At 48.2% G+C, this 13,403-nt stretch overlaps 1 protein-coding gene across 2 annotated transcripts in view; it reads left to right on the forward strand.

Annotated features, from left to right (window-relative positions):
- LOC119950811 (prolyl 3-hydroxylase 1-like) overlaps positions 1-13,403 on the forward strand; it is a 56,157-nt gene that overhangs the window by 15,314 nt on the left and 27,440 nt on the right. For both annotated transcript variants that reach the window (XM_038773627.1, XM_038773626.1), the window contains exons 2-4: positions 7,934-8,081; positions 9,011-9,015; positions 9,744-9,933. In XM_038773627.1, the coding sequence (XP_038629555.1) occupies positions 7,934-8,081; positions 9,011-9,015; positions 9,744-9,933 (343 nt within the window). The remainder of the gene's footprint in view (positions 1-7,933; positions 8,082-9,010; positions 9,016-9,743; positions 9,934-13,403) is intronic.

Consider the following 13,403-nt stretch of genomic DNA (forward strand, 5'->3'; position numbering starts at 1 on the left):
CCATGTGATTGGGATATCGGAATGTTAACTCATGTGGGTGAGATATCGGGAACGTTAACTGCGCTTTAACGGTCTGTGATTGGGATGTCGAAAATGTGAACTCATTGTGATTGAGATCTTGGGAATGTTAGGTCCCTGTGATTGGGATTTTGGGAATGGTTAACCCACTGTGATTGGAATCTCAAGAATGATCATTCCCGGTGATTGGGACCTTGGGCACATTAACCACATGTGGTTAACTAGCTGTGATTGTGATTTTGGGAATGATACGTCCTGTGATTGGGTTCTCGGGAACGATAACTCGCTGTGATTGGGATATCGGGAATGTTAACTCCCTGTGATTGGGATCTCGGGAACATTAACTCCCTGTGATTAGGATCTCGGGAACATTAACTCCCTGTGATTAGGATCTCGGGAACATTAACTCCCTCCTGTGATTAGGATCTCGGGAACATTAACTCCCTGTGATTAGGATATCGGGATCATTAACGCCCGGTGATTAGGATCTCGGGATCATTAACTCCCTCCTGTGATTAGGATCTCGGGATCATTAACTCCCTGTGATTAGGATCTCGGGAACATTAACTCCCTGTGATTAGGATCTCGGGATCATTAACTCCCTGTGTTTAGGATCTCGGGATCATTAACTCCCTGTGATTAGGATCTCGGGAACATTAACTCCCTGTGATTAGGATCTCGGGAACATTAACTCCCTGTGATTAGGATCTCGGGATCATTAACTCCCTGTGATTAGGATCTCGGGATCATTAACTCCCTGTGATCAGGATCTCGGGAACATTAACTCCCTGTGATTAGGATCTCGGGATCATTAACTCCCTCCTGTGATTAGGATCTCGGGATCATTAACTCCCTGTGATTAGGATCTCGGGAACATTAACTCCCTGTGATTGGGATCTCGGGATCATTAACGCCCGGTGATTAGGATCTCGGGATCATTAACGCCCGGTGATTAGGATCTCGGGATCATTAACTCCCTCCTGTGATTAGGATCTCGGGATCATTAACTCCCTGTGATTAGGAACTCGGGATCATTAACTCCCTGTGATTAGGATCTCGTGATCATTAACTCCCTCCTGTGATTAGGATCTTGGGATCATTAACTCCCTGTGATTAGGATCTCGGGAACATTAACTCCCTGTGATTAGGATCTCGGGATCATTAACTCCCTGTGATTAGGATCTCGGGAACATTAACTCCCTGTGATTAGGATCTCGGGATCATTAACTCCCTGTGATTAGGATCTCGGGAACATTAACTCCCTGTGATTAGGATCTCGGGAACATTAACTCCCTGTGATTAGGATCTCGGGATCATTAACTCCCTGTGATTAGGATCTCGGGAACATTAACTCCCTGTGATTAGGATCTCGGGAACATTAACTCCCTGTGATTAGGATCTCGGGATCATTAACTCCCTGTGATTAGGATCTCGGGAACATTAACTCCCTGTGATTAGGATCTCGGGAACATTAACTCCCTCCTGTGATTAGGATCTCGGGATCATTAACTCCCTGTGATTAGGATCTCGGGAATGTTAACCACCTGTAATTGGGATCTGGGGAATGTTAACTCCATGTGATTCAGATTTCGGGAAGGGTAACCCCCTGGGTTTGTGATCTCTGGAACGTTAACACCCCTATGATTGGGATCGCGGAACCTGTTGCTTGTGATTGCAATTTCGGGAATGTTTAACCCCCTGTGATTGGGATCTTTGGAATGTTAATTCCTCGTGATTGGAATCTCGTTAACATTGACTGCATGTGATTTGGATCTTAGGAATGTTAACCTCCCTGTTAATGAAATAGTGCGAATGTTAACTTGCTGTGATTGAGATCTCGGGAATGTTAACTTGCTGTGATTGAGATCTCGGGAATGTTAATTTGCTGTGATTGGGCTCTCGGGAATGTTAACCTCATCTTATTGGGATCTTGGAACTGTTAACTCCCTATTTTGGGATCTCTGGAATGCCAACTCGCTGTGATTAGGATCTCGCGAATGTTAACTAGCAGTGATAGGGATCTTGGGAATGTTCATTGTGATTGGGAGTTCAGGAATGGTTAACCTTCTGAAATTGGCATCTTGGGAATGTTACCCCATGTGATTGTGATTGGGAATATTAACGCACTGTGATTGGGTTCTAGGGCACTTTACTCTCTGTGATTAGGATTACGGAATATTAACTTCCTGTGATTGTGATATTAGGAATGTTAACCCAATGTGATTGGGATCTCAGGAATGTTAACTCGCTGTGATTGGGATCTCAGGAATGTTAACCCTATGTGATTGGGATCTCGGGAAGGTTAACACCCTGGGATTGTGATCTTTGGAATGCGAATTCCGTGCGGTCTCTGGAACATTAACTCCCCATGATTGGGATCTGGGAAATGTTAACTCCCTGTCATTGGGATCTCGGGAATGTGAACTCCCTTTGATTGGGATCTTAGGAATGCTAACTCCCTGTCATTGGGATCTTGGGAATGTTAGCCTGCTGTGATTGGGATGTTGGAAGCATTGACTCGTTGTGATTGGGATCTTTGGAATGCTAACCTGCTGTCATTGGGATCTTGGGAAATTTAACTCCCTGTGATTGTGATCTTGGGAACATTAACTTACTGGGATTGGGATCTTGGGAAAGTTAACCCCATGTTATTGGAATCTCAGGAATGGTAACTCCCTCTGATTGGGACCTCGGGAACATCGGCTCCCTGTGATTGGGAAAGTTAACGCGCTGTGTAAGTCCCAAAAGATGTGCTGTTAGGTAATTTGGACATTCTGAATTCTCCCTCAGTGTACCCGAACAGGCGCCGGAATGTGGCGACTCGGGGCTTTTCACAGTAAATGTTAATGTGAGTCTACTTGTGACATCAGTAAATATTATAATAATATTATTATTGGGACATCGGGAACGTTAATTCCCTTTGATTGGGAGTTTAGGAATATTAACTCCCTCTGATTGAGATCTCAGGAATGTCAACTCCTTGTTATTGGGATCTTGGGAATGTTAACTTCTTGTGATTGGGATCTTGGGAATGTTAACTTGTTGTGATTGGGATCTTTGGGATATTAACCCCATGTTATTGGGATCTCAGGAACATTGGCTCCCTGTGATTGGGATCTGGGGAATGTTAACTGCCTATAATTGGGATCTTGGGAATATTAACTTGCTGTGATTAGGATCTCAGGAATGCTAACCCTGTCTTGGGATCTCAGGAACGTTGGCTCCCTGTGATTGGGATCTGGGGAATGTTAACTCCCTGTGATGGGGATCTCAGGAATATTAACTGCCTGTGATTAGGATCATGGAATGTTAACCCCTTGTTATTGAGATCTCGGGAATGTTAACCTGCTGTGATTGAGATCTTGAGAACGTTGGACTGCTGAGATTGGGAGCTCGGGAATGTTAACATCCTGTGATTGGGATCTTGGGAATGTAAATCCCCTGTGATTGGGATCTCGGGAAGGTTAACTCGCTGTGATTGGGATCTTGAGAATGTTAACTCCCTGCGATCATGAATGCAGGAATGTTAATTTTTTTAAATTCTAGTTGTGGAATTTGGGAGTTCGGCAGAGGTGTGATATGAAGAGTTCAGGGTTTGGATTTTGTCTTTGGGTTTGCAGCCTGTCCTCAGATTCAGGGCCTGTCCTCGAGTTTGGGGCATGTCCTCGGGTTCAGGGCTTATCCTCGGGTTTGGGGCCTGTCCTCGGATTTGGGGCCCGTCATCGAGTTCAAGGCCAGTCCTCGAATTTGGGCTCTGTCCTCAGGTTCAGGGCCTGTCCTTGGGTTTGGGGCATGTCCTCAGGTTCAGGGCCTCTCCTCAGGTTCAGGGCCTGTCCTCAGGTTCAGGGCCTGTCCTTGGGTTTGGGGCATGTCCTCAGGTTCAGGGCCTCTCCTCAGGTTCAGGGCCTGTCCTCAGGTTTGGGGCCTGTCCTTGGGCTCTGGTTTTTGAGCCTGTCCTCAGGATCAGGGTTCGGAGCCTGTCCTCAGTTTTAGGATACAGGGCCTGTCCTCTGGTTCAGGGCTTCTCTTCTGATTTGGGGCCTCTCCTCAGGTTCAGGGCCTGTCCTTGGGCTCTGGTTTCTGGGCCTGACCTCAGGATCAGGATTCGGAGCCTGTCCTCAGTTTCAGGATACGGGGCCTGTCCTCAGTTTCAGAGTTCAGGGTCTGTCCTTGGGTTCAGGATTCTGGGCCTGTCCTTGGGCTCATTGTTTGGGGTTCAGTCCTGGGTTCAAGGTTCAGGGCATGTCCCTGGGTTCAGGGTTTGGGACCCGTCCTTGGGTTCGGAGCTTGCCTGTGAGTTTGAAGTCAATCCTCGCATTCTGGGCCTGTCCTCATGCGTGGGGCCTGTCCTCCAGTTCAGAGTTTAGGATTCAGGTCAATCCTTTAGTTGGTGCCTGTCCTTGGGTTTGAGACCTATCCTCAGGTTCAAGGTTCGGGGCCTGTCCTCGGCTCAGGTTGTGGGTCCTTTTTTTGGGTTCAGGGTTTGGGGCCTGTCCTCTGTTTCAGGGCCTGTCCTCAGGTATGGAGCCTGTCCTTACATTCAAGATTTAGGGCCTGCTATTGCATTAGGGGCCTACCCTTGCATTTGGATCCTGTCCTCTGGTTTGGTGTCTGTCCTCCAGTTCAGGGTTCAGGGCCTGATCTTGGGTTCAGAGCCTGTACTCGGGTTTGGGGCCTGCCCTCGGGTTTGAGGCCTTTCCTCGGGTTCAGGGCCTGTCCTCGGGTTCAAGGTTCAGGGCCTTTTCTTGGTTTCAGGGTTCGGGGCCTGTCTTTGGGTTCGGGATTTGGGGCCTGTCCTCTGGTGCGGGGCCTGTCCTCAGGTACAGAGCCTGTCCTCGCGTTCAGTGTTCAGGGCCTATCCTTGCATTTTGGGCCTGTCCCCCTGTTCGTGGCCTGTCCTCAAGTTCAGGGTTTAGGGCCTGCCCTTAGCGTTTGAGCACGCCCTTGCATTTGGGGCCTGTCCTCTGATTTGATGTCTGTCCTCCAGTTCAGGATTCAGGGCCTGATCATGGGTTCAGAACCTGTCCTCGGGTTCGGGGTTTGGGGCCTGTCCTCGGGTTCAAGATTCAGGGCCTATCCTCGGGTTCAGGGTACGGGCCTTTTCTTGGGTGCAGGGTTCGGGGCCTGGTCTTTGGGTTCAGGATTTGAGGCCTGTCCTCTGGTTCGGGGCCTGTCCTCAGGTACAGAGCCTGTCCTTGCGTTCAGGGCCTATCTTTGCGTTCGAGGCCTGTCCTTGCATTTGGGGGCTGTCCCTGGATTCGTGGCCTGTCCTCAAGTTCAAGGTTCAGGGCTTACCCTTGCATTTGGGACCTGTCCCTCTGGTTCGGGGGTTTGCCTCCAGTTCAGGATTCGGGGCCTGATCTTGCGTTCAGAGCCTGTCCTGGAGTTCAGGGCCTGTCAAAGAACAAAAAACAAAGAAAAATACAGCACAAGAACAGGCTCTTGGCCCTCCAAGCCTGCGCCGACCATGCTGCACGTCTAAACTAAATCTTCTACACTTCCGGGGTCTGTATCCCTCTATTCCCATCCTATTCATGTATTTATCAAGATGCCCCTTAAACATCACTATCGTCCCTGGTTCCACCACCACCTCCCTCCGGCAGCGAGTTCCAGGCACCCACTAACCTCTGTGTAAAGCTGTGTGAGCTGCCCCTAACCTCTTTCATAGAATCATAGAATTTACAGTGCAGAAGGAGGCCATTCGTCCCATCGAGTCTGCACCGGCTCTTGGAAAGAGCACCTTACCCAAGGTCAACACCTCACCCTATCTCCATAAACCCAGTACCCCACCCAACACTAAGGTGCAATTTGGTCACTGAGGGCAATTTAGCATGGCCAATCTACCTAACCTGCGCATCTTTGGACTGTGGGAGGAAACCGGAGCACCCGGAGGAAACCCACGCACACACTGGGAGGATGTGCAGACTGCGCACAGACAGTGACCCAAGCCGGAATCGAACCTGGGACCCTGGAGCTGTGAAGCAATTGTGCTAACCACTATACTACCGTGCTGCCCTCATTCGTTGTCCCCTTCGTTGTCCACATCTACTTTTTTTGTGAAGCGGAGCCTTTTTCTCTCAGGGGAATATACTTGCTGTGCATCTCTTTAAATGTTTCTTTAAATATGCTCCACTGATCTTCAGTTGGTTGATCCATTAACAAATCTTCTTAGTTGTGGACAGTTTCGACCGCACCCTGTTAAAGTCAGCCCCAAGTGTAAAATTCTAGTGTCTGAAATGTGCTTTTCACTTTCAAACGCTAAACTGTGATCATGTTTGATAAACATTCACGCACAATTAGGCTACTAATTGAATTGGGCTCATTACTCATAACTAAATCTAATTTTGCCTGTCTGCTTGTTGCATCTAGGAACGTATTCAAGAGAACTTTCTTTTCATTCGTATGTTTCTTATAGGAATCCCAGATCCTTTTTCAGCAGTTATCAGTTAGGCTTTCCAGGGTGATAGATGCAACATTAATGGATAGCATTTTGAACCTTTCACAAACATCACCAACAGGTTGACAGAGAGTGACCAATTATGCATCCCTCGCACAAATATAATCTTGCATATATTTTACAAGCCGGGGGTTTCTGCCAACCAATTTGAACAAATGACCATATTCTTGGGCCTTCAATGGCAAACTCAGAAACAATGTTATGTAGATACTCATCTCTTGTCCTAATGACAAGTAAAGGACAGAAAGAAATCTCAAAGCTCACAACTGCTTCCATTTAAAACACTCCAGTAACTAGCTATCATAAAATTAGATAATACAGAACAGAAATATATTATACTTTTGAAGAGAATCGATCCTGGTTTGCATCACCGACAGGGGCACACTTTTAGCGTGGACCACACTGACAAGGCGGTGTTTCCTTTCCCATCCTTTGTTTGAAATGATAGACCATTTCAGAAGGCATAAAGAGTCAGCATATACTGTGGGGTTGGTGTCACTTGCAGCTAGACCCAAAGTGGTGGCATGGTCTTCTTTAAAGAACCAAATGGATTTTACACAACAATCTGACAATTCTCATGGAGAATGCTGGGAAAAAATTCAGCAGGTACGTGTGCACTTGTGGAGAGCGAGCAGAGTTAACATTTCAAATTGATAACATTTTGTCCGAGGTCGTCACCCTGTAACCTTAGCTTAGTTCTCTCTCCACAGATGCTGTCAGATCTGCTGAGTGTTCCCACCATTTTCTGTTTTTATTTCAGATTTCCAGCAGCTCCAGTATTTTTCCTTTGAATTTGTTCTCATGGTCATTTTGTTCTGAAGTATTTTATTGGATTTAATTTCACAAACTAACATGATCAGGTTTAAATTGTTCATAAAGTTGCTGTTCAATAGTCTAGTTGTGGAACTTTAACCGCTATTATACCGTACCTTCATAAAAGCTGGAGCAGTGTGATGGGATAACCATTCAATTGGGTCAGGGCCTGTCCTAGAGTTCAGGATTCGGGGCCAGTCCTCGGGTTCAGGGTTCGGGCCTTTTCTTGGGATCAGGATTTGGGACCTGTCTTTGGGTTCAGGATTTGTGGCCTGTCCTCTGGTTCGGGGCCTGTTCTCAGGTACAGAACCTGTCCTTGCGTTCAGGGTTCAAGGCCTATGCTTGCGTTTCGAAGCCCTGTCCTTGAATTCGGGGCCTGTCACCCAGTTTCGTGGCCTGTCCTCGAGTTCACGATTCAGGGGCCTGCCCCTGCATTCGGGGCCTGCCCTTGCGTTTAGGGCTTGCCCTCTGGTTCAGGATCTATCCTCAAGTCCAGGGTTCAGGGCCTGATCTTGGGTTCAGAGCCTGTCCTCGGGTTCCGGGCCTGTCCTCAGGTTCATGGTCTGTCCTTGAGTTCAGGGCCGGGGCCTGTGATGGAGGATGCATTCCAGTGCCTGTCCTGAGGTCTCTTTCCCTCTTCCTCAGCTGGAACAACTGGATAAAGCAGCAGCAGCGGCTCAGACCTTCTTTGAAGCAAATCCAGATCATCAGGAGATGCAGGAAAATCTGGAGAAGTACCGACAGATGGAAGGAGTGAAGGAGGAAGATTTCAAAGACCTGGAGGCCCAACCTCCGGGTTGAGGCAGTCGAGGGGGGCGAGTGAGAGTGTGAAGAAAAGGATAGGGGCGGTAGATTGGGGGGGGGGGGGGGTGGAGTGAGAGAACAAAGAAGGGGAGGACAAGCAGCAGCAGATACCTGGGAACCCCACCACCTGGAAATTCCCCTGCAAGTCACTCTCCACCTGACTTGCAAATATATCAGTGTTCCTTCACTGTCGCTGGGACAACATCCTGGAACTCCCTCCCTAACAGCACAGTGGGTGTACCTACATCTCAAGGACTGCAGCGGTTTCAAGAAGGCAATTCACCACTACCTTCTGAAGGGCAACTAGGGATGGGCAATAAATGCTGGCCTAGCCAGCGACCCGCACATCCTGTAATGAATTTTTAAAAAAGGAGGGGGCGGTGAGGGAGAGAAGAAGAATGAGAGGTGGGGCGGTGTTGGAGCGAGGGAGTTGGAGGAGAGAGGGACTATGAATTTTAGCAGGATGAGGAAGAGACGGGAAGAAAGGCAGGAGAGGTGATAGGTATTTTAAGGGATGAGAAAGCAGGAAAGGGAGTGGACAGCGAGAGATGGGGGGGCGGCATGGTGAAACACGGTGAAAAACCTCTGGGTTCGACTCCGACCTCGGGTCACTGTCTGTGTGGAGTCTGCAAGTTCTCCCCGTGTCTGCGTGGGTTTCCTCCGGGTCCTCCGGTTTCCTCCACAGTCCAAAGATGTGCAGGTTAGGTGGATTGGCCATGCTAAATTGCCCTTAGTATCCAAATTGCCCTTAGTGTTGGGTGGGGTTACGTGGGTTATGGGGATAGGGGTGGAGGTGTTAACCCTTGGGTAGGGTGCTCTTTCCCAAGAGTCGGTGCAGACTCGATGGGCAGAATGGCCTCCTTCTGCGCTGTAAATTCTATGCTAATCATGTTGGCCCAGAATTAAAATTTCCCATTAACTGGGTTAGAGGTGGGGGATTGGGCCTAGTTACGTGGCCTTTTAAATGTGGGTGCAGACACGCTGGCCAAAAGGCCTATTTTTGCTCTGTAGAGATTCTATGAATGTGGGAAGGGGAGGTGAGGGAAGGCAGAGAAGGGGATGAGGAGAGACAGGGAGGGGGTAAGACCGGGTAGTGTGCATAGGAGAGGCTGAGTGACTGGGTAAGAGGGAGAAGGAAAGTGGAGTGAGGAGTGATCCAGATTATTTCTGTCTTTCTCTACATATATATGTTTTGTCTTTCTGTCTGTCTCTTTCTTCTCTGTCTGCCTGTCGATCTCTCTCTGTCTGTCTTTCTGTCCTCTCTCTATTTCTCTGTGTCTCTGTGTGTGTCTCACTCTCTCTTTCTATCTATCTCTCTCTCTGTGCCTCTCTCTGTCTGTCTATCTCTCTCTCTGTCTCTGTCTGTCTGTCTCGCTCTCTCTCTCTCGTCTGTCTCTCTCTCTCTGTCTCTGTTTGTCTGCCTCGCTCTCTGTCTCTGTCTGTCTGCCTCGCTCTGTCTCTGCCTCTGCATCTGTCTCTCTGTCTGTTTTTCTCTCTCTGTATATTTCTCTCTCTCTCAATCTGTCTCTCTCCTCGGTCTCCCTCCCCCTCTCTGTGTGTGTGTCTCACTGTCTCTCTTGCTCTCTCCCTGTCTGACCTCCTTCTGTCTCTCTCTCACACACACACTCTGTCCCTCACCTCCCCCATGTAGGTGTCCTACAGAGAAGGGATGGAGCTGCACCAGGCTGAGCAGTTTGCAGAGTCCATCCCGCGGCTGGAGGCTGCCATCCGGGAGTACATGGCAGAGTTGAGCGAGTGTCGAGCCCAGTGTGAGGGTTGGTACCACCCCCCTGACTATGCCTACCTGGAATATCAGAGCCACCTGTATGAAGCTATCAGCGGTGAGTGAGACAGGTGGAGGAAAGCGTTGGTCTGATACGATGGTGCGGGCGTGCGGGCCGGGGAATGCTGAGGTGGATTTAACACAGTGGGCGCTGAGCAATGTTCCACTCTTGATTGAATTCAAGACTGAATAATTATTAAAGCTGACTGCATGTTTGCGGTTAAGCAACCTCAAGTGCAGCATTGCGATCCCGCATCAGGTAACCCCCTCCCCCCTCCCAAACCTCAGGATACAAAGAACAAAGAAAAATTACAGCACAGGAACAGGCCCTTCGGCCCTCCCAGCCTGCGCTGATCCAGATCCTTTATCTAAACCTGTCTCCTATTTTCCAAGGTCTACTTCCCTCTGTTCCCCGCCCATTCATATACCTGTCCAGGTGCATCTTAAATGATGCTATCGTGCCACCTCCGCTGGTAAAGCGTTCCAGGCACCCACCACCCTCTGCGTAAAAAACTTTCCACGCACATCTCCCTTAAACTTCCCCCTCTCACCTTGAAACCGTGACCCCTTGTAACTGACACCCCCACTCTTGGGAAAAGCTTGTTGCTATCCACCCTGTCCATACCTCTCATAATTTTGTATACCTCAATCAGGTCCCCCCTCAACCTCCCTCTTTCCAACGAAAACAATCCTAATCTACTCAACCTTTCTTCATAGCTAGCACCCTCCATACCAGGCAACAACCTCCTCTGCACCCTCTCCAAAGCATCCACATCCTTCTGGTAATGTGGCGACCAGAACTGCACGCAGTATTCCAAATGTGGCCGAACCAAAGTCCTATACAACTGTAACATGACCTGCCAACTCTTGTACTCAATACCCCGTCTGATGAAGGCAAGCATGCTGTATGCCTTCTTGACCACTCTATCAACCTGCGTTGCCACCTTCAGGGTACAATGGACCTGAACTCCCAGATCTCTCTGTACATCAATTTTCCCCAGGACCCTTCCATTGACCATATAGTCTGCTCTTGAATTTGATCTTCCAAAATGCATCACCTCGCATTTGCCTGGATTGAACTCCATCTGCCATTTCTCTGCCCAACTCTCCAATCTATCTATATTTTGTTGTATTCACTGACAGTCCTCCTCGCTATCTGCAACTCCACCAATCTTAGTATCATCTGCAAACTTGCTAATCAGACCACCTATACCTTCCTCCAGGTCATTTATGTAGATCACAAACAGCAGTGGTCCGAGCACGGATCCCTGTGGAACACCACTAGTCACCCTTCTCCATTTTGAGACACTCCCTTCCACCACTACTCGCTGCCTCCTGTTGCCCAGCCAGTTCTTTATCCATCTAGCTAGTACACCCTGAACCCCATACGACATCACCTTTTCCATCAACCTGCCATGGGAAACCTTATCAAACGCCTTACTAAAGTCCATGTACATGACATCTACAGCCCTTCCCTCATCAATTAACTTTGTCACTTCCTCAAAGAATTCTATTAGGTGTGTAAGACATGACCTTCCCTGCACAAAACCATGCTGCCTATCACTGATAAGTCTATTTTCTTCCAAATGTGAATAGATCCTATCCGTTAGTATCTTCTCCAACAGTTTGCCTACCACTGACGTCAAGTTCACAGGTCTATAATTCCCTGGATTATCCCTGCTACCCTTCTTAAACAAAGGGACAACATTAGCAATTCTCCAGTCCTCCGGGACCTCACCCGTGCTCAAGGATGCTGCAAAGATGTCTTTGCAGAAGCCCAATATTTTTATTTAATTTGTAAATCTGCGATTAAAAAATACTTTGTTCTAGGAGTTATTCCATGCTCAATCTGGGATTTGGTATATTAAAACAAACTCTGTTATTAACACACTATTAAATTAACTTTAACATCATAAAAGAGATAGATTACAATTACCAGTCAAACAATGCTAAAGCATACAATGAAACATTTGAATCCTAACAGCTTTCTTCTTTATCTCCAATCGAGCAAAACCCATCTCAGGGCAAAACACCAATTTTAAATACAGAAATACTTACAGTATCGAGATGTCTTGGAATGACTGCTTGGAGAGAGAAACAGAGAGAGATCCTTCAGAAAACAGCCTGCAGATTCTTGTCTATGTCAAACCACCTTTTAACTTGACAATTCTTTCCAGAAACTGCTGTTCTTTTCACAACGAAATCTAAACTACAATGACCCACTGCTAGAGAGCTGGTACAGACATGGCTCCTCCCATTAGGTATATCATTTTTATCTCACTCCAATCCCATGATTAATCATGGGTGGGATTCAATGGGGAAAACATCTTTGACCAGTTCTCGTCTGCATCACCCCGGCTATTCAATGGTACTTTGCTATATATTTGGCCTCCTGGAGTTTCTCTCTGCTGAAGCCGCACAAGGTATTTCCTGCAAGTGAGCCGAGCAGGAAAGGCTTCTCACAGATCGGGGCGCCATTTTGTCTGATTTTTTCATCTTTCAACTTCCCAACCCCCCCCCCCCCCCCCCCCCCCCCCCCCCCCCCCCCCCAGCCTGTTTTCTACAATCCCTCCTCCCCCCACCCATGGCGATGCCCCCGCGAACACTCTCTCACATCCCACGCCCCTCCACCTGGTAAGGCTCGCCAGATGGAATCGCTGGCAGTACCAACCTGGCACCTGGCCACCCGACATTGCCAGCCTGGCACCCTGACAATGCCAGGGTGGTAGTGCCAAGGTGCCTGGTTGCCAGGGTGCCACCCTGCCTGTGCCCGATCACCCGAGGGTCTCTAATAGCCTTGGAGATCCCCCCAGGTGACAGTATGACTGGTCCACATTGGTGAAAACCAGGTGCCCTGGCAAGACCTCCCAGACAGTCCATGGGGTCCTGGGCGCTGAGAGAATCCGGCAAATGCGTATTTGAATGAATTGCCACTAAATCACGCCAAATTTTTCTAATTATCTATTCCTCAGAAATCATAACCAGAACCCATTTGGCATTTGTTTGTAAACAAAAGTATGGTTTGAAATAAGAATGATCTCACTTTTATGATGCTTCAATTACCCCCTCAACAATTACCCCCTCAATTACCAGCCACAGTGCCTTCCTGTCTTGTAACACCAGGATTTTTAAATCGTTACCGCAGCAGATACATACATACCCTAACCCAGGCTTTTAACCATTACCGCACCAGTTACATATGGTAAAATATATGTCTGAAATCCTTACCATCATCACAAGGAAGTTGTGTTAAACTCAATAAAACAGTGGTTCAACCTCAAATTTAAAATTTAGGGCGCGATTTTCTGGAAAAATTTCTAAGTGTGCCAGTGAGCAGGAATTGCCGCGAGCTTCCCGGCACTCAGCCCAGCGTGGCCGGCAACGCTATTCTAAGCTAATTGATCCACTTAACAAGGCCTCTAGAGCTTCTCGCCGCAAATGACAGTTCGCCAGCTGATTTGACGGGACCACGCTCGCCAGCTCCCCTCTAATAAGGTCGAGTAGCACTTAAGCTGCACTTACTCAGCC

Source organism: Scyliorhinus canicula, chromosome 16, assembly GCF_902713615.1.
Source record: "Scyliorhinus canicula chromosome 16, sScyCan1.1, whole genome shotgun sequence".
Taxonomy (NCBI): Eukaryota; Metazoa; Chordata; class Chondrichthyes; order Carcharhiniformes; family Scyliorhinidae; genus Scyliorhinus; species Scyliorhinus canicula.